Source organism: Zeus faber, assembly GCF_960531495.2.
Source record: "Zeus faber genome assembly, chromosome: 5".
NCBI classification, from domain to species: domain Eukaryota; kingdom Metazoa; phylum Chordata; class Actinopteri; order Zeiformes; family Zeidae; genus Zeus; species Zeus faber.
This window is the reverse complement of record NC_137192.1, coordinates 14,313,972-14,341,458: the sequence shown is the minus strand read 5'-3', so window position 1 is coordinate 14,341,458 and position 27,487 is coordinate 14,313,972. Positions and strand designations below refer to the sequence as shown.

Below are 27,487 nucleotides of genomic sequence, written 5' to 3'. Positions count from 1 at the left end.
CTGTTACTGTTGTTCTTTAACATGTGATCTTGTTTCGCTGTATTGTTGACAGCCAATGGGCGTCTTCTCCATCCTTGAAGAGGAGTGCATGTTCCCCAAGGCTTCGGACACCACCTTCAAGAACAAACTTAACGATCAGCACCTCGGCAAAACCAAGGCGTTTGAAAAGCCAAAACCGGGAAAGGGCAAAGCTGAGGCTCACTTTGCCCTGGTGCACTATGCTGGCACTGTGGACTACAACGTCACAGGCTGGCTGGACAAGAACAAGGACCCCCTGAACGACTCCGTGGTTCAGCTCTATCAGAAGTCCTCAATGAAGCTCCTGGCTATGCTGTATGCATCTCATGCGGCACCAGGCGAAGGTAGCGTGTTTTGTGCTTGCATCTAATTGCAATATGAAAGAGGACTATTGAAGCCCGATGGGGCCTACAGTATATGGTATTATCTTTTGTCCTGCTAGAAGTATTATAGTTCGAATTTATGCTTGAACCCAGTAATAAAACAAAGGCTCTAACTATATTTGCAAATATGTTTTGCAGAAGCAAAAGGTGGAAAGAAGGGTGGAGCCAAGAAGAAGGGTGGTTCCTTTCAGACCGTCTCTGCTCTTTTCAGGGTAATTTTTTTAAAACTTACGTTTACATATGAAAGGACTTGTGAAAGGATATAGTATGGGCCCCATTTAATAAGCTGTCGATATTGGCGTTTAAAAAAAAATGCCACTGCAAAACACACAGTTAACATTTTATAATATTTTATTTCTCAACAGGAAAACTTGGGAAAGCTTATGACCAACTTAAGGAGCACTCATCCACATTTTGTGCGCTGCTTGATTCCGAATGAATCCAAAACACCAGGTTTGTACACCTACCAGATTCCAAAATGTTATTCGATACAACCTATTGGCATAGAGTTCTGTTCATACTTATTTGATGGAATAGATATTATGGCTCAAGCGGGTGTTGAGGGTGTGATTAATGCAAGGCATTGTGCCTATATGTGTTCTCAAGGTCTGATGGAGAACTTCCTGGTCATCCACCAGCTGAGGTGTAATGGTGTACTGGAGGGAATCAGAATCTGCAGGAAAGGCTTCCCCAGCAGAATCCTCTATGGTGACTTCAAGCAGAGGTGAGAAAAGACCTAGATAACAGGATAGCTCACACATTGTCGGGAAACGTATTATTTACTGATGATATATCCATTATCCTTTGAAAATAGATACAAAATATTGAATGCCAGTGTCATCCCCGAGGGACAGTTCATTGACAACAAGAAGGCCTCAGAGAAACTTCTGGGATCGATCGATGTGGAAAAATCACAGTACAAGTTTGGCCACACCAAGGTAAATTATACACCGTTATCCACAACTTTGTACAGCTAATATGCGCGAAACGAAGGTAATATTATCTGAACGGCGATGGTAAAATCTTAATAAAGGCAGTGTTGTGAAAGTGCATCACGTCATTTCAACAGGTGTTCTTCAAAGCTGGACTATTGGGTCTGCTGGAGGAGATGAGAGATGAGAAACTGGTTGAGCTGGTGACCATGATTCAAGCTCTTTCCAGGGGATACGTCATGAGAAAAGAGTTCCTCCAAATGATGGAGAGGAGGTAAAAAAAGAAAAAATAGATCTTTATATTGTACCTGCCGGAAGCATAAGGTAGTTATTTGTAGGTAGCTGTAGAGGTTACCTTGTGAGGAGAGCGTTTCCCAAGATGATGGCGAGAAGGCAGCCTGTACAGTCATGTGAGACAAATATACATGGATGTTGTTTGTGTTGTTGTGAGATTTTTTGTGCACTCCTTGGATCTATGGGTCAGGTGAGACCATATAAAAATAATTCAGACCAGTGTGATGCTATTAAAAGTAGCCATGACATGACAATCTGAATCTGACTGTTTCCCTCTGTGTTTGGTATGACCAGGGAGGCAATTTATTCCATTCAGTACAACATCCGTTCCTTCATGAATGTCAAAACCTGGCCATGGATGAAGCTCTACTTCAAAATCAAGCCTCTTCTTAAGAGCGCCGAGATTGAAAAGGAGATGGCTCAGATGAAAGAGGACTTTGAAAAAACAAAGGAAGATCTAGCAAAGGCTCTGGCCAAGAAGAAGGAGCTAGAGGAGAAGATGGTTTCCCTGCTCCAGGAAAAGAATGACTTGCAGCTACAAGTTCAATCTGTGAGTTGCCCAAATGCCGTAGAGTGAGCAGGATTTGCTGTTTCATGAACGAACCACCTATAATGCATATAACCCACATATATTATTATGTCCTTTCTTATAACTTTAGGAGAGTGAGAACTTGTCCGATGCAGAGGAAAGGTGTGAAGGGCTCATTAAGAGTAAGATCCAGCTTGAAGCTAAAGTCAAAGAGACAGCGGAGAGACTGGAGGATGAGGAGGAAGTCAATGCTGAGCTGACTGCCAAGAAGAGGAAGTTGGAGGACGAATGTTCCGAGCTGAAGAAAGACATTGATGACTTGGAGCTCACACTGGCCAAAGTGGAGAAGGAGAAACACGCCACCGAGAACAAGGTAACGGAAAGTGCATGCAAACACGTCACCCGCTACCATGCACACTTACAGTAAGAACAAGCATTCTTATATACTTACACTAGCAGTGACATGCAATGTTTCCTAAGGTTAAAAATTTGGTTGAGGAAATGGCTTCTCAAGATGAGACCATTGCCAAGCTGAGCAAGGAGAAGAAAGCCCTCCAAGAGGCCCACCAGCAGACCCTCGACGACCTCCAGGCAGAGGAAGACAAAGTCAACACTCTGACCAAGGCCAAGGCCAAGCTGGAACAGCAAGTGGATGACGTGAGACATCAACTTCTGAAAACACTTGAATAGAGATAGCATGCCAATGATGTCAATATAACGCATACTAAAAAAAAATCCTCTTTGACAGCTTGAAGGTTCTCTGGAGCAGGAGAAGAAGCTCCGTATGGACCTTGAGCGATCCAAAAGGAAGCTTGAAGGAGATCTGAAGTTGGCCCATGAATCCATAATGGATCTGGAGAACGACAAGCAGCAAAGTGATGAAAAGCTCAAAAAGTATGTTGTGATTAAAAATGTACCTAGTTGAGATTTTCCACCGAGTGAATATGTACTTATTATATGTGTAACTGATTTTTCAATAAATAGGAAGGACTTTGAGACCAGCCAGCTGATCAGCAGGATAGAGGACGAACAGATTCTTGGAATTCAGCTTCAGAAGAAAATCAAAGAGCTGCAGGTACAGTACAGCATAATTCATCTTATCTTATAATTATTTAATATATTGGGCGACTCCTTTTTGACATAAACGCAACACTTTGGTATCACAGGCTCGTATTGAGGAGCTGGAGGAGGAGATTGAGGCTGAGAGAGCCGCCCGGGCCAAGGTGGAGAAGCAGAGAGCCGACCTCTCCAGGGAACTGGAGGAGATCAGCGAGAGGCTGGAGGAAGCTGGTGGAGCCACGTCGGTGCAGATCGAGATGAACAAGAAGCGCGAGGCCGAGTTCCAGAAGCTGCGTCGCGACTTGGAAGAGTCCACGCTCCAGCACGAAGCCACCGCCGCGGCTCTCCGTAAGAAGCAAGCGGACAGTGTGGCTGAACTGGGAGAGCAAATCGACAACCTCCAGCGTGTCAAACAGAAGCTGGAGAAAGAGAAAAGCGAGTACAAGATGGAGATTGATGACCTCTCGAGCAATATGGAGGCTGTTGCGAAATCAAAAGTAAAATATACAAAGAACTGTGTTGCTCCTAATATTCTTTACAATACCTGCTCTAAAAGTGGTGACGTAAATAAAGCCACGGCCTGATAATGCTTCATATTAATTGTTTGCAGGGCAACCTTGAAAAGATATGTCGTTCCCTTGAAGACCAACTAAGTGAATTTAGGTCCAAGAATGAAGAGCATATACGTCAGCTAAATGACATCAATGTTCAAAGAGCAAGGCTGACGACTGAAAACGGTGAGTGTAATGTGAAAATCCTGTTTAAAACGATGGCGGTACATTTTGACTGTAAAGCGGAAAGAGTCGAATGAGGTCATTTCCCCTCTCTGCGACCAGGGGAGTATGGTCGTCAGCTGGAGGAAAAGGAGTCTCTCGTTTCCCAGCTGACGAGGGGAAAACAGGCTTACATCCAGCAGATTGAGGAGCTCAAACGGCACCTGGAGGAGGAAGTGAAGGTACAGCAGCACTGTCATCTTCTACCCTGGTTTGGAGTACCTTTTTCTTTCCCAGACCGTGGGAAAAAAATGCAAATCTGATGAAAGGTTTGATGACGTCTTCTTTTTCATTGTTTCCAGGCAAAGCACGCTCTGGCTCATTCCGTCCAGTCGTCTCGCCATGACTGCGACCTGCTCAGAGAGCAGTACGAGGAGGAGCAGGAGGCCAAGTCCGAGCTGCAGCGCGCCATGTCCAAGGCCAACAGCGAGGTGGCTCAGTGGAGGAGCAAATACGAGACAGATGCCATTCAGCGCACTGAAGAACTAGAGGATGCAAAGTAAGTGTTTTATACTGAAATTATCACGTGTGGTTAATTACATTTGATATATGACATATGTCCTTTATTAAAGGAAAAAGCTCGCCCAGCGTCTTCAGGATGCTGAGGAGTCCATTGAGGCTGTGAACGCGAAGTGTGCCTCTCTGGAGAAGACTAAACAGAGACTGCTGGGTGAGGTGGAAGACCTGATGATCGATGTGGAGAGAGCTAATGCTCTGGCTGCTAACCTCGACAAGAAGCAGAGAAACTTCGACAAGGTAAAGGTTTTCTAATTAGTTCAACGGAAAAGCGATTTCAAATAGAAAGCTCATTTTTTTTCCCCTTGTCGTACTTTCAGGTCCTTGCAGAATGGAAGCAGAAATATGAGGAGAGCCAGGCCGAGCTGGAAGGATCTCTGAAGGAGTCTCGCTCTCTGAGCACCGAGATGTTCAAGATGAAGAACTCCTACGAAGAGGCTCTGGACCACCTTGAGACCCTGAAGAGGGAGAACAAGAACCTGCAGCGTATGCAACATCATCTTTTTGTGTTGGGGTTTATTGAATAGGGTTTTGGACAGTTTCTTTGCCGCGGTATCTTTGACACTAATTTGTCAAAAAATGCATATGAACAGTACATATGAATATCCCAATCTTGTCCCCTTTACAGAGGAAATTACCGACCTGACTGAACATATTGCTGAATCAGGAAAGACAATCCATGAACTGGAAAAGGGGAAGAAGGCAGTGGAAAATGAGAAGGCAGAAATCCAAACTGCCCTCGAAGAGGCAGAGGTATTTAAAGTGGTTTATTTGTTTTATTAGTTTTAATATGTCGTTTTCATGAGGATATATTCTGTGTGTAAATAAGCAAGGAACATTCAGAATATTTAATGTCATCATTCCTTCTTCCGTGTAACTTAAACACAGGCCACGCTGGAGCACGAAGAAACAAAGATTATTCGCGTGCAGCTGGAGCTCACCCAAATCAAAAGTGAAGTTGACAGGAAGCTGGCGGAGAAGGACGAGGAGATGGAGCAGATCAAGAGGAACAGCCAGAGGGTGATCGAGACCATGCAGAGCACGCTGGACGCCGAGGTCAGGAGCAGGAACGACGCCCTGAGAATCAAGAAGAAGATGGAGGGGGATCTGAACGAGATGGAGATTCAGCTGAGCCACGCCAACCGCATGGCCGTGGAAGCCCAGAAACAGCTCAGGAATGTCCAGGCACAGCTTAAGGTACGGGAAAAAACCTCTTAAAGATGCACCATCGTCACCTGTTGACTAAATATTCTCATAAGAAATCTGTATTCCCCTTCGTTTCAGGATGCCCAACTGCACCTTGACGATGCCCTCAGAGGACAAGCTGATATGAAGGAGCAAGTTGCCATGGTGGAGCGCAGGAACAACCTGATGCTGGCTGAGATCGAGGAGCTGAGAGTTGCTCTGGAGCAGACGGAGAGAGGCCGCAAAGTGGCTGAACAAGAGCTGACGGACGCCAGCGAGCGCGTGGGACTGCTGCACTCCCAGGTAGAGATAACAGATCTTTAAATCATGAGAGATCCTGAGGAAACTCCCGGGACGGCAGTCAAAGTAATAAACCATGTGGCACGTTTTTTTTTTTTTGTTTTGTTCTTTTTAATCGTAGAATACAAATCTGATAAATACAAAGAAGAAGCTGGAGTCAGACCTGGTCCAGATCCAGGGGGAGATTGAAGACACTGTCCAAGAAGCAAGGAACGCTGAGGAGAAGGCCAAGAAGGCCATCACCGATGTGAGGTTTCATTCAGCCTTTTCTGGAAATGCACATCTGGTGGCGTGCGGAATTACAAATTGAGGCAGTAATACGGATGAGCTAATATATTCCACCACATTATAACTGTACACAGGCCGCCATGATGGCAGAGGAGCTGAAGAAGGAGCAGGACACCAGCTCTCACCTGGAGAGGATGAAGAAGAACCTGGAGGTCACAGTCAAGGACCTGCAGCACCGCCTGGACGAGGCTGAGAACCTGGCCTTGAAGGGTGGCAAGAAGCAGCTCCAAAAGCTGGAGGCTAGGGTGGGGACACCGTGTAGAATATATCCCTTCATTACAGGAGCAGGTTAACACATCTCCTTGGTGCTGAAGATATGAAAATGTGATTTAAAGGTTCGCGAGTTGGAATCTGAATTTGAAGCTGAACAGAGACGCGGCGCAGAGGCTGTGAAAGGACTCCGGAAATATGAACGCAGAGTCAAAGAACTCACCTACCAGGTACAAAAAAAAGTCTACTACAATTACTATTACTACCACTACTACTACTACCACTACTACCACTACTACTACTACTACTACTACCACTACTACTACCAGTACTACTACCACCACTACTACTACTACTACCACTAATACTACTACTACTAACCATCAGCCTAATCAGTTTCTTTAAATAAGACAAGGTGTCCTTGTAATGCAGAGGGCACTGAGTTATAACTTCCAGGTAAACAAGTTGGAGGATTGCAGTATATTGATCTTACATGCTTGCTGCAGCATTATAAAAGACAGAATCCCTCTCAATGTCCCTTGTAAGAACACCAGCTTAACACTGATCATAATTTACTAACTATAGTGGCGATAGTGGCGCCGCCCCTAGCGGTCGCCTGCGCCGGCGCTCCGGTCATTACATTTCACTGCATATATGTGTGAAAGTATGTATATGTATGTGACAAATAAAAATCTTGAATCTTGAATCTTGAATAACTACGCCTGCTGTAAAATGCCTTTCGAACCCATAGAGGGCATAGTCACCAAGAGTTTGGAGGTAGCGGTTTAAAAGCTAAAAATAACCATGTACCACAGGAGGCATGCAGGGGCCACACTGGTGATGACTTTATGAGACATGTGATTTTCACTTTTTTACTATTCATACAGGGGCATTTGGATCATGTACCTTTTTTCCCCCCTTTTTATTCTATTATATTACTGCTCATAATTCGTATATGGGAGCTATGTGTTTTTTGGATTTTTTAAATTTTTTTGCCATAAAGGCATTGATATAGTGATGCGCCCACAGGCAGAGGAGGACAAGAAGAATATCACTAGACTGCAGGACCTGGTGGACAAGCTGCAGCTGAAGATGAAGTCCTACAAGAGACAGGCTGAGGAGTCTGTGAGTGCTTCTGCCAGATTTCTGCTCTTAATACTGGAGATCAGCTATCTGGAGATTGAAAACATTTTACAGCCATTACATTTTGGTTTTAAGATTTCTACGACCATCATTTGAGGGAGATATTCAAACATATTGTCTTGTACCCGTGTTCAACAGGAGGAGCAGGCCAACACCCACCTGTCCAGGTACAGGAAGGTGCAGCATGAGATGGAAGAGGCTCAGGAACGTGCGGACATCGCTGAGTCCCAGGTCAACAAGCTGAGGGCCAAGAGCCGGGAATTTGGCAGGGTATGTCACCGATTTTCAGTATCAGTATAAGAAATACCTTTTTTATTTATTCATTTATTTTAATTGTATTTGGGGTTTTTTGCAGAACATCCTTTTGAGAGCGTGACAAAAAGTTTAAAAACCATCAGGGATAACCGTCATAGAGATGTAAATCCTTATTCACTAATTTATGTTTCTTTTGTATTCACAAGGGAAAGGAGGCTGAAGAGTGACCGCCGCAGGTTAGACGAGACATAGTGTCAAGAAGTCATACAATATGATTTATTTGTCCAATTGTCTTCTCATGTGCAACAACAATTAATAAAGGTGCAAGCAAATTTGATGTAATCTTGTTTATGTAATGTACTGTATGTTCTAGTGAGGACTTTTGTTCTTTCCACCGCCCGATCAAATCCCCATATTTGACACGTTCGGAACAAAGTTTAAGACGACAATCCCAAAAAATCATTATGTAGTAAAGTAAAGTTAAATTATGGAAGACTACATTATTTATTTCAATGTGAATCAAGACAGAGGGACAGCTTTTCCAATGCAATAAGTCATAGAAGTAGAATTACAGGACAATATCAACAGGACCTGGAAACTCATTGTCTGTGCAGTTTTACTATCGAAAGAACCTCGTTGTGAGCTCGTTGTCACATCAATATCCTCTAGGTTATGACACCTGCAAATCTTTCAATAATGGTGATAATGACACTGATAGTCTGCTGGCCTCCAAGTTTATACACGCAAACTCCATAACTGGTGCCGCCGTGTTAAGTTGAGGGTCATGTGATCAAAATAGACTGAGCAGCTCTATTTTAGCAAGTCTAGACTAGTATAAAGGATTATTCAGCCTTTTTGGCTGGTTATGTATGGCATGGTTATGTCCTGTACAAATTATTATATTTCACATTATATTCAACAATATAGTTCTATTATGAGTTTAGCAAAACATTATTATACAGCATATTCCTTTATGTTATTCTATATAAAAAATAAATAGTTAAATTTTAAAAACTGATTTGACCACCCCATTTGACAGGATAACCAAAAAAGAGGTGATAAAGATTGTACAGTTTGATTTGGTTGTTCAGTGAATCCCATCAATAGCAAAACTACAGTTCACTATTTATTAATACCTAAGAAAAGACAGTTTCACACATAATGCCCCAAAAAAGCATTAAAAACAATGCATTTGAAAAAGTCAGATCAAAGTTACTTACTTTGACACAAAAATGTACATGTCAATTCCATTTAAGAAATAAACACACTTTTCAACTACGACATCAATTTGACCTGTAATAACGCAACAGCAAGCTGTACGACGGTGCTTTGTCTTTTAAAACGGGCTCTCAGAGCCCCACCGAGAAGGTGACGGTTTCATGTGAAAGATTGTTCCACAACAAGGCGTGACGCCGAGAGACACATGGCTGAGCTCTGAGAGCACCGAGGAGGAGACAGCTATATTTGTATTCCTTCAAAAAAGGAGCACACTGGAGGATAAGAGATCGAGTATCACATTTTTATTGAATATATAAGCCTATTTGTAAGGCGTGAAGTCCTCAGTATTCAGTTCCTAATGACCCCTGTCCATCTTTGCCAGTTTAGTGTCATCTTTCAAGAGGGAAAGAATGCAAACTACCAGGCATATAATTCGATCCTCCTCTTATTGCCCATGGGGAACAAACACTTGACCTAATGGAAGGTCAAGCTGCGACGTTGGCCTTGTCTTCAGTTTGTCTGTCAGAACGTGGAATATAACAAGACCATGAAAAGCCCTGGTACCAAAATACATCTGCACCCCTGAGACAACACAAGCGTCTGTCTCAAAACCGGTAGACACGGATCTGCCGACCAGCTGTTTTCCAGGGATCCCGCGTCTCACAATGAGGCCAGGTTGGACTAAAAGGAAACGCTCCCAATGCCCAGTGCACCCCCGGCGGGAAAGTTTTCTTTCCTTTGCAGCAAACTCTCCAAGCTTTCTTGCAGAGTTTTTTTTTATTTTTTTTTTAAGGTTAACGGGCTATGTCTGAGAAATGGAGCCAAATAAAGAGCTCTTCTTTCGTTGCGAGAGAAAGTGGTGCAAACTTTAGTTTTGTGAACCCATTTCTCCCATGTGCAACATTCCTGGGTTCTATGAGTGAAAAACATTCTGAAAAGAAAAGTCATAATGCTCCAATGCAGACAACAGAGAAAAAACAGAGAACAGAGAAAAAACCCTGAAAAATAAATATTAAAAAACGAATTTGACTGATGACTGTAAATTAAACTCATGAATGTGTTGATGTTGTATTATATTACAGAATATTTTCACAGGCACTTGGTCTCTCTTCATTTAAAAATAGCTGTATGAGAAATTCAAAGGCATCTTGCAGATAATTGCATGTGAAGGCCGATTTCATTTCTGTTGTTCTCACTATAATGGACGTGAGCTCAGATGACATCATCAGACACTGGAAATACATTTTTTCTTTATTAGAAACCCATTCTAATCTACAGTATGTATACCTCAAGAGGTCAAGTCAGTCAAGTCAGTCACTCATGAACTTCTGCCCGACAAGCTTCTCCTATTTTTTTTCAATTTGTGAAATATAAAGGATAAAACTTAATTTTAAAACTTAGCATTGAACAAAAATCCAAAACCTGGGACCGCCACCTGCAACACCACCAGTAAGGGACTGTTACATGTTTCATGATGTACTTGGCAAAACCTTTTATATAATGAACACATAACGTCACTGACTTTAGTTACATATTAAATGTTTTGAATTTCTCAGTAACAATAGAATTGGCAGTAATTCATATTAATATTTATATTGATAAGCAGCGGAAGAGACTGAAGCAGACATTGTGATCTCAAATCATTTTATTCTCAGTGAAAACGTTGTATACATTGAGCATCACTCCTCCGAACTGTGAGTGGGTAACAAGGCAAAATATTACTTTGGATATCAACATCATTTCCAAGTTATCTAATAGTAAACAATTGAAAAAATATGCATATAAATAATTGTCAATTGAATCTGATCCAAATACTTGTGTTTCACGTGATAAAAACAAATTGCAAAATGGTCGCTGGTGTGAAGGAATGTGTCATCGTTCCTATCAATTCGCACTTTATTTCTACAAAGGAAAAATGTTCTATCAGCAGCGGAGCGCTTAAACTCTCCTGCGGCATAGTGTGTGAGCGTCATAAGATACCACCGGGTGATTGTAGCCAGGGACCATTATCCAGGACTTCCAGAACATTTGTTTTAACACGGCAGGCATCATCACTATCCACAAAGGGATTAATTCTGGATTTTTTTTCTCCATGTGATGGACACTGGGCATTAAACAACAGAGATAATTATATTATAGCTGCTTCACGGAATTTTGGGGAGATATCTAATTAAACCTTATGTGACTCAATATAAAACGCTGCATTCTGCAAATTATTTCCAATAGCACACCATCCATATTCACTCATTCCAAACAAAGTTAAAGGAAAACAGGGAGGAAACAAAAAGGAAAAGATCGAAATGGAAATGATCTAATTCCATAACTCTTCCTGCCCAATCCCAACAAATCGTAACCTAATTAAGTTTGGAAATGAATGAAACGGGGGTCCCAGCGAGTGCTTCTGCTTCTCGTGAGGTATCATCATTTTCACAAGTTCTCAGGTTGGCAACTGTTCGGCCCAATTCTGCCTCTTTGTCACCCGATCGAGCTGCGAGGCTTCTGCAGCAGGATGCCTGCCGCATACGAGAGCTTCTCCACAGCTAAACTGGGATCTTCCCCAGTGCCAAGGTGCATTAAGGAGATTAGGGTAAACATAAGACCAAAACAATGTCTGAACGCGAGTAACCGATATTCCTCCCAGAACAACATTTACTCAGGGCCCAGAAATGCTACAACGCAAGTGTCTTGATCTATTTAAAGCCGGCGAAATCCAATCTGCACTTTTAATTGGTCCGTGCAATGCCCATTGTACAGCGCCATTATTTAAGAAAGAGGCCGAGGATCTATTGTTCACCGCGCCGTAACGTCCTCGGCAGTTTGCGCAGAAGGCAATGTCTCTGTGTGAAATTGAAATACAATTTCAAATATTTCTAATATTTCTAAATAAAAGACTTGAATCACCATATTTTACGTCACATAAGTACTATTTTATATGTCCGATGAAAAGTGTCACTCAATGCAAAACCAACTGTATGTGGACACACCAGTTATCTCACTGTTGAGAGAGGGGGGGGGGGGGGGGGGGGTAATTATTAAGTATTTATTATCAAAACAGAACCATCATCTCCATTTAAATGTTCATCAACGCCTATTATCTAGTCTCGGCAAATGAAACCAAAAGTAACGATTTCAGCTCGTGATGATTACTCTCCATGCCGAACGAGCAGCGATATGGGATGGAAGAGATCAGATCAGAGGCAAAAATACACCGTAGAGTGTAAAACTCCATGCCCAAATAGAGCGTCCGCTTTCTGCTGAGTGAACACTTATCCCTCTATATAAGAAGAGGCAGCGAGCGTCTGCGAGCACTGACGGCAGCAGTCAAGGTGAGTAGTGGCTCTTATTAGTGTTGGCTCAGAGAACAATGCAGGGCACGACACTCACTGCCAAGAGGTTTCCATTCAGAACGACGGCAGGGCAGCGTGTCTGAGTAAACAATGACGATAGATTACAATAATCACAGTAGATCAAGTAGTCGTTGTTAAAAACTTGAACGGCTTATCTTCCCCAGAATCCTCAGGTCGTCGTCATTATCTGTTCTTGGGTGAGGGGGAAAAAGGTAAATCGATTTTTTTTTCACCTCAATTCAAAGTTGTCTGAATACACTCGTGGTCCATTATGGACCATCTTTTTATTTACAAATAAGTGTGCATGTTTATATCTAAGGCTGTGAAATCAATCTAGTTTGGGTGTGACATTAAATACGAGAGAGCATCCGCAGGCATTTTTTTTTTTTGATTACCTCTTCGACGAAACGGGTGTGACTCCTTCCGTTGTTCTTCCATCCCAGAGAAAGGTGCCATCATGAGCACGGACGCGGAAATGCAGTGTTTTGGCCCGGCGGCCGTCTTCCTGCGCAAGCCGGAGAGGGAGAGGATCGAGGCCCAGAACACCCCGTTTGACGCCAAGACGGCGTACTTCGTGGCGGAGCCCGGCGAGATGTACGTCAAGGGGAAGCTGGTGAAGAGGGAAGGAGGCAAAGCCACCGTGGAGACTCTCGGCGGAAAGGTGAGAGCAAAATGAGCCGTCGCGCCGCCCGGTCGCGCCGTGCAAAACGGCCGCGCGCTGCCTTTTATTTGAATGTTGTCGAGCTTAGAACGCTTATCGTTTTACTGTCTGTGTCAATTCAATGAATGACTGGTTTTGAATTCCCTCCAATTTTCAACACTGACTCTTCAATATGAATAATGATTCATGGTTTTTCTACGAATGACAACTCCGTAACCTAACATTGTCCGTCGCGTGGCAGTCCCTCACCGTAAAAGAGGACGACATCCACCCCATGAATCCTCCCAAATACGATAAGATTGAGGACATGGCCATGATGACCCACCTCAACGAGCCCGCTGTGCTGTACAACCTCAAAGAGCGTTACGCGGCATGGATGATCTACGTGAGTCTAAACATTTCATATCACGTTACTGTAGATGTGGAATATGAGTGACACGATGTGTAAATATACTTTCACTGCTACAGACCTACTCGGGGCTGTTCTGCGTCACGGTGAACCCCTACAAGTGGCTCCCAGTGTACGACACTGTGGTCGTGGGCGCGTACAGAGGGAAGAAGAGGATCGAGGCTCCGCCCCACATCTTCTCCATCTCGGACAACGCCTATCAGTTCATGCTCACCGGTAGGGGAACTCAAAACCATTGACATTGCAACGCTTTCCTCTCTGTCTTGTTGTTCGTGTTGCCGTTATCACACAAACTTCCCTGACACCATTTTCCTCGCAGACCGTGAAAATCAATCCGTCCTCATCACGTAAGTTCACTTTTTTGGTTCAGAACTACGATTGTGTTGATGGCGTGTCTGCATGAAATAGCGGCTGGCAGGGCGCGTGTTAATGGAAAATCCCATCGGACGATCATTTTGATGAGATGGCGGGGATGGGAAGGCTTTGGACAGCATACGATACAACAATATCTAGAACCTATTTAAACCACATTTGAAACCAATGGTGGCTCTTTCCAGGCCTAATTGTCCTTTGTTTTCTTTTTTTTGTTTGTTTTGTTCCTCAAAGTGGAGAATCTGGTGCAGGGAAGACTGTGAACACCAAGCGTGTCATCCAGTACTTTGCGACAATCGCAGTGGCTGGAGGCGCCAAGAAACCTGAGCCTGCTGCTGGCAAGATACACGTATGCCTTGTATATTTATTACAAATGATAAAATTGTAAAATGTGAGATGTTGGGTCCTGCAAATGATCAAACTGCTAACCTCCTTGCTGCAGGGCCGTGTTGACCAATCACTGTGCTTTACACTCTCCATGATGGATCTGTGACCTATTAAGTCTCCATGTTGGACATTTAACCCGTATTTTTGTCACACTCCAGGGCTCACTGGAAGATCAGATCATCGCAGCCAATCCTCTGCTGGAGGCCTATGGAAACGCTAAGACTGTGAGGAATGACAACTCCTCCCGTTTTGTAAGTATTCACTCGAACCTCTTTGAACAATTGACACAAAATAAAATACAAACTATTACTACAACGTCTAAAAACTACTAAAAACTACAACGTCATATTCTTTCAAACCTCTGCAGGGTAAATTCATCAGAATCCATTTCGGAACAACTGGGAAGTTAGCCTCGGCGGACATTGAAACATGTAAGTCCACTTAATGTAATTACCCTTATTTGTTTTATATTATATGACCTTTTAGTTTAAGGGTTTGATTGTGATCCTGCCTTCTATTTGAACAACAGACCTGCTGGAGAAGTCCAGAGTGACATTCCAGCTGTCTGCTGAGAGGAGCTACCACATCTTCTATCAGCTCATGACTGGACACAAACCTGAGCTTCTAGGTGGGTGTGGTTTTAAAAGGAACCACCCGCATCCCCTTGTTCGAGACACAGTGCGACACGTTGTGTTTTACTCTTGCAGAGGCTCTCCTGATCACCACCAACCCGTACGACTACCACATGATCAGTCAGGGTGAAATCACTGTCAAGAGCATCAATGACATTGAGGAGTTCATTGCCACCGATGTGAGAATGTTTCACAGTTTCCGCAAAAAGTACATGAGCATGTGCATGACCCTACAGGGTCATATAAATGAATGTGTGATTAAATATATATATATATATATATCTGTGTTCTGTTTAATACTCACAGACGGCCATTGACATCCTGGGCTTCACCGGGGATGAGAAGTTCGGCATCTACAAGCTGACCGGCGCTGTGATGCACCACGGGAACATGAAGTTCAAGCAGAAGCAGCGTGAGGAGCAGGCGGAGCCCGACGGCACCGAGGGTACGGAGCTCTTGTCTGTTGACATCGTACTTACTTGGTATTTGAAAGCCGTAAAACCCGACAAGGCGTAGCACCTAACAGCCCTACGAAAAGATTCACGCTTAGAAATGTGTCTGATTTATTTCTCCTCTTTTACAGTTGCTGATAAAATCTCCTACCTCATGGGCCTGAACTCTGCCGATCTGCTGAAGGCTCTGTGCTACCCGAGGGTGAAAGTGGGGAATGAGTTTGTGACCAAGGGCCAGACTGTGCCGCAGGTAAAGTACCTCAGATACTGTTTAAATAGTTTTGGTTTTTTTCTGGTCAAATCGAGATTGGATATTGGGGAAGGGGGGACACTTAACAATCGTGAATAGTACTAGTAACCTCTGTGTTGCTTTTTTCTATTGATGTCTTGTGTGATACCGTTCTAAATCGCAGATAACTCTCCTTCATGACATTATTAAGAGTTTACATGAAGTAGTAGTAGTAGTAGTAGTAGTAGAAAGCCTATGAACGACAAATACTAAATGTTGCACTTTCACAATATTTGACGAAAGGTGTGAAGCTACAAACATCTCATCGTTACATCACTGTTAACTTTAGATCTGTTTCCCTCAACCAGGTCAACAACTCTGTGATGGCGCTCTGCAAGTCTGTCTATGAAAAGATGTTCTTGTGGATGGTCATCAGGATCAATGAGATGCTGGACACCAAGCAGCCACGGCAGTTCTTCATTGGCGTGCTGGATATCGCTGGATTTGAAATCTTTGATGTGGGTACATGAGACAAAGTCATAATAAATATGAAACTGTATTTAGTATGATTAATAATCACGAGTTCATTATACTATAATTCGCTATATTACTATGTAGTCATTGCCGTGGGTGATCGTTTGCGAGTCTAATATGAAGTATGTGTTTGACTTGCTTTTCAAAAATCAGTACAACAGCTTGGAGCAGCTGTGCATCAACTTCACCAATGAGAAACTGCAACAGTTCTTCAACCACCACATGTTTGTCCTGGAGCAAGAGGAGTACAAGAAAGAGGGCATTGAATGGGAGTTTATTGACTTTGGCATGGACTTGGCTGCCTGCATTGAGCTTATTGAGAAGGTTAGTAGCACACTGTACTCTCAGAGTTAATTAGATCATATCTCCAATTAACAAAAAATAGTACACAAATATAGACACAATTACAAGATGTGTGTGTGTGTGTGCATTCTTAAAATACCTTGACACAGTTTTGACGGGCTTCTTTGGGCGACCGCAGGCGTTGAGATGAGATGAGGAACCTGTTTTAGTCAAATGAATGAACAGTTGTGTTTGATCATGATTTTCACCACAACAGCCAATGGGCATCTTCTCCATCCTTGAAGAGGAGTGCATGTTCCCCAAGGCTTCGGACACCACCTTCAAGAACAAACTTTACGATCAGCACCTCGGCAAAACCAAGGCGTTTGAAAAGCCAAAGCCAGCCAAAGGCAAAGCTGAGGCTCACTTCGCCCTGGTGCACTATGCTGGCACTGTGGACTACAACGTCACAGGCTGGCTGGACAAGAACAAGGACCCCCTGAACGACTCAGCTGTTCAGCTCTATCAGAAGGCCTCAGTCAAGCTGCTTGCCTTCCTTTATGCAGCCCATGCCGCAACAGAAGGTATATTCTTTGAGATTTAACAAAACTATTGTATTATATAAAGGTCCACTATAATGATGTTCGCTGTAATAACAATATTGCGATTGCATTCAACTGGCAGCTGAAAGTGGCAGCAAGAAAGGAGGCAAGAAGAAGGGTGGCTCTTTCCAGACTGTGTCAGCTCTTTTCAGGGTAAAATGGCAGTTTTCTTACAGACAATGTTTAAACACTTAACAAATATGCTTTACTTTAAGCCTTCATTTATAATATGTTTTTCCTCTGCTCCCTTCAGGAGAATCTCGGAAAGCTGATGACAAATCTGAGGAGCACACATCCTCATTTTGTGCGCTGCCTGATTCCCAATGAGTCAAAGACACCAGGTATTGTCAAGGCGTTGATAAATTGATTAAACTTTAAAACAAATAGCAATTATATGCTGTGACAAAACTCTATTATGGGGATATTCATAATAGAGTTCTATTATGGGGGTCTTAAAGCACGTATTAAAAAAAAAAAAATGCCTTATAGGTCTGATGGAGAACTTCCTGGTCATCCACCAGCTGAGGTGTAATGGTGTACTGGAGGGAATCAGAATCTGCAGGAAAGGCTTCCCCAGCAGAATCCTCTATGGTGACTTCAAGCAGAGGTGTTTGGAATTGTATTATTGTTTAAGAAATAGATACATTTTTCGTTAAAAGCACGATATATGAAAATGTCGGATAATGACATAGTGGTTCCATTCTTCATAATATCTAATGGGTGTTCATTGTTGTAAATATTCTTTAGATACAAAGTATTGAATGCCAGTATCATCCCTGAGGGACAGTTCATTGACAACAAGAAGGCCTCAGAGAAACTCCTGGGATCGATCAATGTGGACCACACTCAGTACAAGTTCGGTCACACCAAGGTAGTGGAGAACAATTTCCTCAGGAGGCCAACTTTGCCTGTTGCAGTGTCATGAAGATGGAGCTACTAATCATTAACCTGTCCATAAACGACTCTCAGGTGTTCTTCAAAGCGGGTCTTCTGGGTACTTTGGAGGAGATGAGAGATGAGAAACTGGCTTCCCTGGTGACCATGACTCAAGCTCTTTGCAGGGGATACGTCATGAGAAAGGAATTCAGCAAAATGATGGAGAGGAGGTAAAATCTTAGTCTTGTTTCTGTGAGGGGCAGAAGGTAGTAGAGAGCAAGCCTAATTTGAATGATCTGATGTTGTTTATCATGGATGTTGGTTGTGGTGTTGTGAGATTTTTTGTGCACTGTTGGATCTATAGGTGAGGTGAGACCATATAAAAATAATTCAGACCAGTGTGATGCTTCTAAAGTAGCCATGACATGACAATCTGAATCTGACTGTTTTCCTCTGTGTTTGGTATGACCAGGGAGGCAATATATTCCATTCAGTACAACATCCGTTCCTTCATGAATGTCAAAACCTGGCCATGGATGAAGCTCTACTTCAAAATCAAGCCTCTTCTTAAGAGCGCCGAGACTGAAAAGGAGATGGCCCAGATGAAGGACGACTTTGAAAAAACAAAGGAAGATCTCGCGAAGGCTCTGGCCAAGAAGAAGGAACTTGAAGAAAAGATGGTTTCTCTGCTCCAGGAGAAGAATGACCTCCTGCTGCAAGTGCAGTCTGTAAGTGGGATCACTACAATAGTTATGTTTGTTTCGATTTTAAAAAATCAGTTTTAATAACCAATGTAAAACTGACTCTATTTACCTTTAGGAAGGTGAAAATCTTTCCGACGCAGAGGAAAGGTGTGAAGGGCTCATTAAGAGTAAGATCCAGCTTGAAGCTAAAGTCAAAGAGACAGCGGAGAGACTGGAGGATGAGGAGGAAGTCAATGCTGAGCTGACTGCCAAGAAGAGGAAGCTGGAGGACGAATGTTCCGAGCTGAAGAAAGACATTGATGACTTGGAGCTCACACTGGCCAAAGTAGAGAAGGAGAAACACGCCACCGAGAACAAGGTAACGGAAATGTGTTCAGCGCATGCAAACACGTCACCCGCTACCATGCACACTTACAGTAAGAACAAGCATTCTTATATACTTACACTAGCAGTGACGTGCAATGTTTCCTAAGGTTAAAAATTTGGTTGAGGAAATGGCTTCTCAAGATGAGACCATTGCCAAGCTGAGCAAGGAGAAGAAAGCCCTCCAAGAGGCCCACCAGCAGACCCTCGACGACCTCCAGGCAGAGGAAGACAAAGTCAACACTCTGACCAAGGCTAAGTCGAAGCTGGAACAGCAAGTGGATGACGTGAGACATCTACTTCTGAAAACACTTGAATAGAGATAGCATGCCAATGATGTCAATATAACGCATACTAAAAAAAAAATCCTCTTTGACAGCTTGAAGGTTCTCTGGAGCAGGAGAAGAAGCTCCGTATGGACCTTGAGCGATCCAAAAGGAAGCTTGAAGGAGATCTGAAGTTGGCCCATGAATCCATAATGGATCTGGAGAACGACAAGCAGCAAAGTGATGAAAAGCTCAAAAAGTATGTTGTGATTAAAAATGTACCTAGTTGAGATTTTCCACCGAGTGAATATGTACTTATTATATGTGTTACTGATTTTTCAATAAATAGGAAGGACTTTGAGACCAGCCAGCTGATCAGCAGGATAGAGGACGAACAGATTCTTGGAATTCAGCTTCAGAAGAAAATCAAAGAGCTGCAGGTACAGTACAGCATAATTCATCTTATCTAATAATTATTTAATATATTGGGCGACTCGTTTTTGACATAAACGCAACACTTTGGTATCACAGGCTCGTATTGAGGAGCTGGAGGAGGAGATTGAGGCTGAGAGAGCCGCCCGGGCCAAGGTGGAGAAGCAGAGAGCCGACCTTTCCAGGGAACTGGAGGAGATCAGCGAGAGGCTGGAGGAAGCTGGTGGAGCCACGTCGGTGCAGATCGAGATGAACAAGAAGCGCGAGGCCGAGTTCCAGAAGCTGCGTCGCGACCTGGAAGAGTCCACGCTCCAGCACGAAGCCACCGCCGCGTCTCTCCGTAAGAAGCAAGCGGACAGTGTGGCTGAACTGGGAGAGCAAATCGACAACCTCCAGCGTGTCAAACAGAAGCTGGAGAAAGAGAAGAGCGAGTACAAGATGGAGATTGATGACCTCTCGAGCAATATGGAGGCTGTTGCGAAATCAAAAGTAAGGCTTCCTCATCTGCCACAGAACTGGGAGCACAATTAAAAGCATTTGGAAGAAATACTAATTGATATAACTTCTCCGTAGGGCAATCTTGAAAAGATGTGCAGGACTTTAGAAGATCAACTGAGTGAGCTTAAAACCAGGAATGACGAACACGTGCGTCAGCTAACTGACATGAGTGCGCAAAGAGCAAGACTTCAAACTGAAAATGGTATTCAATTTTGATAAAGTGCCACGTCTGAATACACAGTGACATTCTAAACCATCAAAAACACGATGTTATTTGGATTTCTCCTAAAATTGTTGTCTTTAAAATAATGTTTGATCAGGTGAATTTGGGCGTCAGCTTGAAGAAAAGGAAGCTCTTGTATCTCAGTTGACGAGGGGCAAGCAGGCTTATACACAGCAGATTGAGGAGCTGAAGAGACACATTGAAGAGGAAGTGAAGGTAATGGTTGAGGAAAGGACTGTGATCATCATCTGGAAAATCATAAAACGTGGTAACCGATGTTATGGTCTCTTGATTTAAATCACAGGCCAAGAACGCCTTGGCCCATGGTGTTCAGTCGGCTCGCCATGACTGCGACCTGCTCAGAGAGCAGTACGAGGAGGAGCAGGAGGCCAAGTCTGAGCTGCAGCGCGCCCTGTCCAAGGCCAACAGCGAGGTGGCTCAGTGGAGGAGCAAATACGAGACCGATGCCATTCAGCGCACTGAAGAACTGGAAGATGCAAAGTAAGTCAATACATTTGTTTTAATCTATAATCAACGGAAATGCAGGAGGTAGAACAGTCATCCGGCAGTTGGAGGAGTTGCTGGTCTAATCTTTTTTGTACAAAGCCTCATTGAACAAGACATTGCCTAACTGCTCCTAGTGAGCTGCTTGGAGCCTTGCAGGATTTACCTTCCCCATTAGTGTATGTCTGAGGGGCATTGATGTTTAAATGATGGAGCGACTAGAAATACATTATTTAAATGCTGTCCATTTATCCATTTTCAATTTGGTAATGATACTGCAACATGAAACAACCATCACAGGAAGAAGCTCGCCCAGCGTCTTCAGGATGCTGAGGAGTCCATTGAGGCTGTGAATGCCAAATGTGCCTCTCTGGAGAAGACTAAACAGAGACTGCAGGGTGAGGTGGAAGACCTGATGATCGATGTGGAGAGAGCTAATGCTCTGGCTGCTAACCTCGACAAGAAGCAGAGAAACTTCGACAAGGTAAAGGTTTTCTTTCTTTATATATATTAGTTCCAAATATGAATTGAATAGCAATCTAAATTAGAAAGCTCATTTTTCCCCTTGTCGTACTTTCAGGTCCTTGCAGAATGGAAGCAGAAATATGAGGAGAGCCAGGCCGAGCTGGAAGGATCTCTGAAGGAGGCTCGCTCCCTGAGCACCGAGATGTTCAAGATGAAGAACTCCTACGAAGAGGCTCTGGACCACCTTGAGACCCTGAAGAGGGAGAACAAGAACCTGCAGCGTAAGCTACATAACCCCACGTTGGGCTCTCAGAGGATAAACGGAAAAGAGGATTCAAAAATGTTCACAGGCGCAATATTCTGCTTAAACTCCCACAGAGGAAATCTCTGACTTAACGGAACAAATCGGAGAGACGGGTAAGACCATTCACGAGCTCGAAAAAGGAAAGAAGGCCGTTGAGATTGAGAAGTCAGAAATTCACACTGCTCTGGAAGAAGCAGAGGTAAATTTCATATTGTAAAAAAAAAAAATCTTTGATACTATGCTGCACACACTGCAAAAGACTAGTATTATCATAAATCATTTTCACAATGATAACTCCATTATCGCATGAGCATGGTCTAACACGAGGACACACTTGCTTTGGGGTTGATGTTACATTTGGCCCTTTTTTTACAGGCTACACTGGAACATGAAGAATCAAAGATTATTCGTGTGCAGCTGGAGCTCACCCAGGTCAAAAGTGAAGTTGACAGAAAGATTGCAGAGAAGGACGAGGAGATAGAGCAGATCAAGAGGAACAGCCAGAGGGTGATCGAGTCCATGCAGAGCACTCTGGACGCCGAGGTCAGGAGCAGGAACGATGCCATGAGAATCAAGAAGAAGATGGAGGGGGATCTGAACGAGATGGAGATTCAGCTGAGCCACGCCAACCGCATGGCCGTGGAAGCCCAGAAACAGCTCAGGAATGTCCAGGCACAGCTTAAGGTACGGGAATCACGTACAAACCTCGATATCTAACTTAAAAATACTTGCATTTATACAGGCATTTAAAGTCTGTTTGTTTCAGGATGCCCAACTGCACCTTGATGATGCCCTCAGAGGACAAGAAGACATGAGGGAGCAAGTTGCCATGGTGGAGCGCAGGAACAACCTGATGCTGGCTGAGATCGAGGAGCTGAGAGTTGCTCTGGAGCAGACGGAGAGAGGCCGCAAAGTGGCTGAACAGGAGCTGACGGACGCCAGCGAGCGCGTGGGACTGCTGCACTCCCAGGTATTGTAAAGAGTTTGTTTTAGAGTTTGTTTTTTTATTTTAAATAAATACAATTCATGTAAAATGATAGACAATTCCTTTACAAAACCGTTAGAATACCAGCCTCATCAACACTAAGAAGAAGCTGGAGGCTGACCTTGTCCAGATCCAAGGCGAGGTGGAAGATACCGTCCAGGAAGCAAGAAATGCTGAAGAAAAGGCAAAGAAAGCCATCACTGATGTGAGTTCATTCTGCATATTATATATAATGCTTCCCTTTTTCAGCTTTTGATGATTGTTTTTATTTAGATGCCATAAACCAAAACCAGTAATCGGGTCTTTGATTTCAGGCCGCCATGATGGCAGAGGAGCTGAAGAAGGAGCAGGACACCAGCTCTCACCTGGAGAGGATGAAGAAGAACCTGGAGGTCACAGTCAAGGACCTGCAGCACCGCCTGGACGAGGCTGAGAACCTGGCCTTGAAGGGTGGCAAGAAGCAGCTCCAAAAACTGGAGGCTAGGGTAGAGTACTAAAAATGAATTAATCCGTCAACTTTATTCATACTAATTGTTTCAAATGTCATTTAAAGCTTTTACTGGGTTTTGTTTTAGGTCCGTGAGCTTGAGACCGAAGTTGAATCGGAGCAAAGACGCGGTGCAGATGCTATTAAAGGTGTCCGTAAATATGAGAGAAGAGTCAAGGAGCTCACTTATCAGGTAGATTGTATTCACAGGAGGGATTGGTTTTCACAAGAGGGTTTGTTTATATTGTTTCATGTTAGTAAAGTCCATTAACAAGCTCCTATCATTTCCAGACTGAGGAAGATAAGAAAAACATCACTAGACTGCAGGACCTGGTGGACAAATTGCAGCTGAAAGTGAAGTCCTACAAGAGACAGGCTGAGGAGGCTGTAAGTCCATCTTCTGGTGTCTATCCTCTCCAAAACTCTGACAGTTCTCTACAGTCACACCTGGGAGTGTAAAGCGACAACAGTATTCTATCGTGAATGACTTTCATATTAAACAACGTATGTTGTTTATGAGAAACCTAGGTGGTTACTTTTTGTATTTCATTTTTTAATCTTAACCTGTATATCAACCCAGACAGTCTCAAATGGTAGACAGATGCCTGATGCTTTTTTCAAGCTTGTCACCATAGATGAGGGTTGGGACAAAGATTGAAAGGGAAATTGAGGGCTTTCCTCCCTGTTCACCTCCATGGTGCGGAACAGTGCCTGCATTACTGTAGATGCTGCTCCTTCTTACCCTCACTCAAAAATACAACGCTGACATACCGAAACTCCTCCCCTTGGGTCGGCCTATTCCGGGCGAGAACCATGGCCTCAGATTTGGAGGTGCTGACACTCATTCCCAGCCTCTCATTCACTTTCTATTGGTTCCTGAGCCAGGGGCTGGTGAATATCACCACCCCCAGCCAGCGCCTCTCTCCCCCTGTGCGGGAATCAGGCGTCGGTTGGCATCGGTTCCAGAGCCGATGCCGTGTGCAGACGCGACCCTGACAATGTCGGATGCCAGTTTCTGTTGCCAGTGACCAGCACGTCTAGGCCCAGTCTGCCTGCTACCCTAGTCATTGCACCAGATTTGCCTTGTGGTTGGTGGGCCCCCAAGGTTTGAGACCCAGCCTTAATGATATAATATCTTCATTCCTTAACAGGAGGAGCAGGCCAACACCCACCTGTCCAGGTACAGGAAGGTGCAGCATGAGATGGAAGAGGCTCAAGAACGTGCGGACATCGCTGAGTCCCAGGTCAACAAGCTGAGGGCCAAAAGCCGGGAAATTGGCAAGGTATGTCACCGATCCTTGAAATAAGAAAAGCATAAATAACCGTTTCAACTATACGTCACTCATCGTTAACCATATACACTAATATGAATGGTAACAAGAAAGCAAAATAATTTTAGTTTGTGACAGTATGATTTCAGGTTTTTGTTTGATATGTTAATTCATTTTTATCTGCAAACACAATGTCATTTGTAAACCATTTATCTGTTTTAGGGAAAGGAAGAAGAGGAATAATCTCCCTCCTCAATGAGAGAAGTCGATGAGAGTCATAAAATATGACTTTTCACTGCTCTCATCAGATAATGTAGGCCTACATTAAATAAATTATTTTTCTCATTCTGAGGTCTCTTTTGTTCCTTTTTTCCCTCCATTCTCTGGTTGAAAAGGCAAGGCTAAATAAGGCCAATGAACAATTTGGTAAGCAGCCGTAGCCATCACTACAATGTCATTTCAACTACTATACATCGAAATTATTATGTTAACATTAAATTAAATTACTTGAGGTTGAAGTTGTCCAACCCAGTAATTCCCCGGTAATTCCCACTCAACTTCACTTTTCTTATGAGGAAATTACATTGGGGTTTTGTTACTAATATACAGTAAACTTACTGTTTAATGGCCTCTGTGTTACCATGTATGCAACAAATTTTTTTTTTATTAATTTGAAAAAAGGAAAAAACATCTCTTAATTTTGTTATATATAATATTATCCAGACTAACAAAGTGAGAGAACAACGTATCCTTCAACTTCTCATTTCAAAGACACATGAATTCATTATAACAAGAATGCCGGCTGACATTTTATGTATTGATATTTCAAAGGCTAATATTTACTGTAAATATATGTATATACACACTGTATATATATATATACTGTTGAAATTGATTAAGTATAGAATATATATATATATATATATATATATATATATATATATATATATATATATATATAGTTGTGGTCGTAAATTCTCCTTGTCATGGAAGGAATTCTCAAAGATTTATACCCAAACCCTGAAAAAGGTTAATATTTCAATCTACAAAGCTTTTATAAACATTTCACGTTCAGTATCCTATCATCAGAACCCCCAATCCAAACCCAATTTGAAAGGAGTGTTAGTACCTCTCGTAAAATGGAAGGTTTTTACCTCCGGTAGGAAGGATATTCTGTGGTGTGGAATCGAGTGAATCCTCCTGCCTCTTGCTTCTTCTGCTGTTCCTGAGTGTGTGACTGGAAATTGTGTGGGATGAGCTCTTGTTTAGGGGATAACTGTCTCGCATGATCTCACATCTGTCAGACAATAACATTCACACACAGGCCTGAGCCAGACACCGACGCTCTGATATCATGGGGAAATAAATAGGCTATTTGTCTTTGAGCCACATAACAGGGCACTATGCCTGCTGGATAGAAGATTACAACTTAGAGCAGAAACTTTTTTTTAGTCGTGTACCGATGGCGAGAGTTGTATTGTACATTTCATTATCCGGCACGCAGGCCACAATTATATACAGTATATGACTGAGGATTTATTAATTTAATCTAATAATAATAATAGTCCTCTCGGACGCAGGAGGAATGGCGTTCCGCTCCTGGGCTGCTCACAAGCCCGTGCGCCGATCTCCTCTGTAAGACAGAAACATTAAGAAAACAACCTGCCTCGAGAACGATCGATGAGCACCGTGCAGGCGCTAATTGGGCCGATTCGAGGCAGCTTGGTGGCTGCGGGAAAGGGAACCGTGTTGTCATCCACAGCCGGTGCTTGGCCACACCCCTTTGTCCGCCACATACCCCCACCTGACGGCCGACTCCCCCCCGGCCCCCCCAGAGCAGGAGAGAAAGTCACCATCTGCGTGGCTGGCCTGTGGCAACCTGGAAGTTAAGGGGCTGGAGAGCCAGGTACCACCGGGTGATCCGGACGTTTGTCCTTCATGCGGTGGAGTGGGGCGTGGTCTGAACAGAGGGTGAAAGCTCGTCCCAGGAGGTAGTAGCGGAGGGAACCGACTGCCCATTTTGTAGCTAGGCACTCCTTCTCCACCGTGCTGTACCTCGACTCCCACTCTGAGAGCTTGGGGCTGAGGTACAGCAGTGGACGCTCGGTCCCGTCCACCTCCGGGGACAGGACTGCGCCCAGCCCTCTGTTCGACACGTCGGTCTGCAGACAGAAAGGGAGAGAGATGTTCAGTTAAACAGCACTGGCTTCCCACAGAGAGCTGACTTACCCTCACAAACACTTGCTGGCACTTCTGACCACTGGGCCAGATCTGGAGCACCTTTTTCGAGTTAAGTCTGTCAAGGGGCTGGTTAGCTCTGAAAAGTTGGGGACAAACCTCCCGGCTAGCCGGCCAGCCCCAAGAACTGCCTCACCTCCTTGGTCTTGGGTCTTGGCGTGTTTGCGACCGCAGGGTTTTATCAAGCTGGGATCAGACCATGCCTTTGCCTGGTACCCGAGATACCGTATCTCCCGCCGTCCCACGGCACACTTCTTTGGGTTAGTGGTGAGCACAGCCCGCCACAGGGACTCAAGCACAGCGCCCACATGCCGCATATGCCGCTCCCAGGTGTCGCTGTGAATAATAACGTCATTAATAGTCCTCCATTCGCCATTCCCTCCGCTCCTGGGATACTCAGGAGCCCGTGCGCCGACAGAAACGGTAAGAAAGCTCCCCGCGCTGATTAGGCCGATTCGCGGCAATTTCCCGCAGCAAATTGGTGGCCGCGGGAAAGGGAACCGTGCCGTCATCCGCAGCCGGTGTTTGCCCGCCAAAAATTGTTTTGAATTTTTACAAGGCAGCATCAGAGTTGCTGCAGGTTTGTCGTTCCACCACGCCCCAAAGCCGCTCTACTGGATTGAGATCCGGAGACTGAGGACTCCACTGAACTCATTGAGATTGAAGCTCGAATGGAAACGAAAGAGCAAAACTGGATCAACTTGCAACATTTGGAGGTTCAAGCTTTCACACCCTTTTTCTCAGTTTCCCCCCTCGACTCTGGGGGTTTTTTTTTCCCAAAAATACACTAGAGTAAGAGTAGCCCGTCAGCCTGCTGGTTTATGAGGCTGCGGCTTCATTTTTAAAAGTAGCGCTCGTGTC

At 43.9% G+C, this 27,487-nt stretch overlaps 1 protein-coding gene across 2 annotated transcripts in view; it reads left to right on the top strand.

Annotated features, from left to right (window-relative positions):
• LOC307230238 (myosin heavy chain, fast skeletal muscle-like) overlaps positions 1 to 24,736 on the top strand; it is a 34,174-nt gene extending 9,438 nt beyond the window's left edge. Inside the window, exons 1-40 of one of the 2 annotated variants that reach the window (XM_080000474.1) lie at positions 12,615 to 12,662; positions 12,894 to 13,111; positions 13,353 to 13,496; positions 13,580 to 13,736; positions 13,840 to 13,867; positions 14,127 to 14,241; positions 14,438 to 14,530; positions 14,647 to 14,710; positions 14,809 to 14,907; positions 14,987 to 15,090; positions 15,218 to 15,356; positions 15,495 to 15,613; positions 15,961 to 16,110; positions 16,280 to 16,450; positions 16,686 to 16,992; positions 17,093 to 17,163; positions 17,264 to 17,351; positions 17,500 to 17,617; positions 17,758 to 17,881; positions 17,980 to 18,116; positions 18,359 to 18,614; positions 18,706 to 18,948; positions 19,064 to 19,240; positions 19,333 to 19,478; positions 19,569 to 19,659; positions 19,751 to 20,140; positions 20,225 to 20,351; positions 20,470 to 20,588; positions 20,677 to 20,873; positions 21,177 to 21,360; positions 21,457 to 21,622; positions 21,720 to 21,844; positions 22,021 to 22,329; positions 22,412 to 22,615; positions 22,710 to 22,835; positions 22,945 to 23,115; positions 23,206 to 23,310; positions 23,409 to 23,504; positions 24,269 to 24,400; positions 24,611 to 24,736. In XM_080000474.1, the coding sequence (XP_079856600.1) occupies positions 12,908 to 13,111; positions 13,353 to 13,496; positions 13,580 to 13,736; positions 13,840 to 13,867; positions 14,127 to 14,241; positions 14,438 to 14,530; positions 14,647 to 14,710; positions 14,809 to 14,907; positions 14,987 to 15,090; positions 15,218 to 15,356; positions 15,495 to 15,613; positions 15,961 to 16,110; positions 16,280 to 16,450; positions 16,686 to 16,992; positions 17,093 to 17,163; positions 17,264 to 17,351; positions 17,500 to 17,617; positions 17,758 to 17,881; positions 17,980 to 18,116; positions 18,359 to 18,614; positions 18,706 to 18,948; positions 19,064 to 19,240; positions 19,333 to 19,478; positions 19,569 to 19,659; positions 19,751 to 20,140; positions 20,225 to 20,351; positions 20,470 to 20,588; positions 20,677 to 20,873; positions 21,177 to 21,360; positions 21,457 to 21,622; positions 21,720 to 21,844; positions 22,021 to 22,329; positions 22,412 to 22,615; positions 22,710 to 22,835; positions 22,945 to 23,115; positions 23,206 to 23,310; positions 23,409 to 23,504; positions 24,269 to 24,400; positions 24,611 to 24,631 (5,817 nt within the window). In that variant the 5' untranslated portion in view covers positions 12,615 to 12,662; positions 12,894 to 12,907 and the 3' untranslated portion in view covers positions 24,632 to 24,736. Of the gene's footprint in view, positions 1 to 52; positions 363 to 539; positions 614 to 766; positions 855 to 1,007; positions 1,126 to 1,215; positions 1,340 to 1,470; positions 1,608 to 1,921; positions 2,178 to 2,286; positions 2,530 to 2,636; positions 2,814 to 2,904; positions 3,051 to 3,140; positions 3,232 to 3,322; positions 3,713 to 3,825; positions 3,953 to 4,051; positions 4,171 to 4,290; positions 4,488 to 4,560; positions 4,745 to 4,824; positions 4,991 to 5,132; positions 5,258 to 5,392; positions 5,702 to 5,788; positions 5,993 to 6,110; positions 6,237 to 6,351; positions 6,523 to 6,612; positions 6,718 to 7,516; positions 7,613 to 7,768; positions 7,901 to 8,091; positions 12,663 to 12,893; positions 13,112 to 13,352; positions 13,497 to 13,579; positions 13,737 to 13,839; positions 13,868 to 14,126; positions 14,242 to 14,437; positions 14,531 to 14,646; positions 14,711 to 14,808; positions 14,908 to 14,986; positions 15,091 to 15,217; positions 15,357 to 15,494; positions 15,614 to 15,960; positions 16,111 to 16,279; positions 16,451 to 16,685; positions 16,993 to 17,092; positions 17,164 to 17,263; positions 17,352 to 17,499; positions 17,618 to 17,757; positions 17,882 to 17,979; positions 18,117 to 18,358; positions 18,615 to 18,705; positions 18,949 to 19,063; positions 19,241 to 19,332; positions 19,479 to 19,568; positions 19,660 to 19,750; positions 20,141 to 20,224; positions 20,352 to 20,469; positions 20,589 to 20,676; positions 20,874 to 21,176; positions 21,361 to 21,456; positions 21,623 to 21,719; positions 21,845 to 22,020; positions 22,330 to 22,411; positions 22,616 to 22,709; positions 22,836 to 22,944; positions 23,116 to 23,205; positions 23,311 to 23,408; positions 23,505 to 24,268; positions 24,401 to 24,610 lie in introns of those variants that run through there. The other variant, XM_080000473.1, reaches the window with a different exon arrangement.
• The last annotated feature ends 2,751 nt before the right edge of the window (positions 24,737 to 27,487 follow it).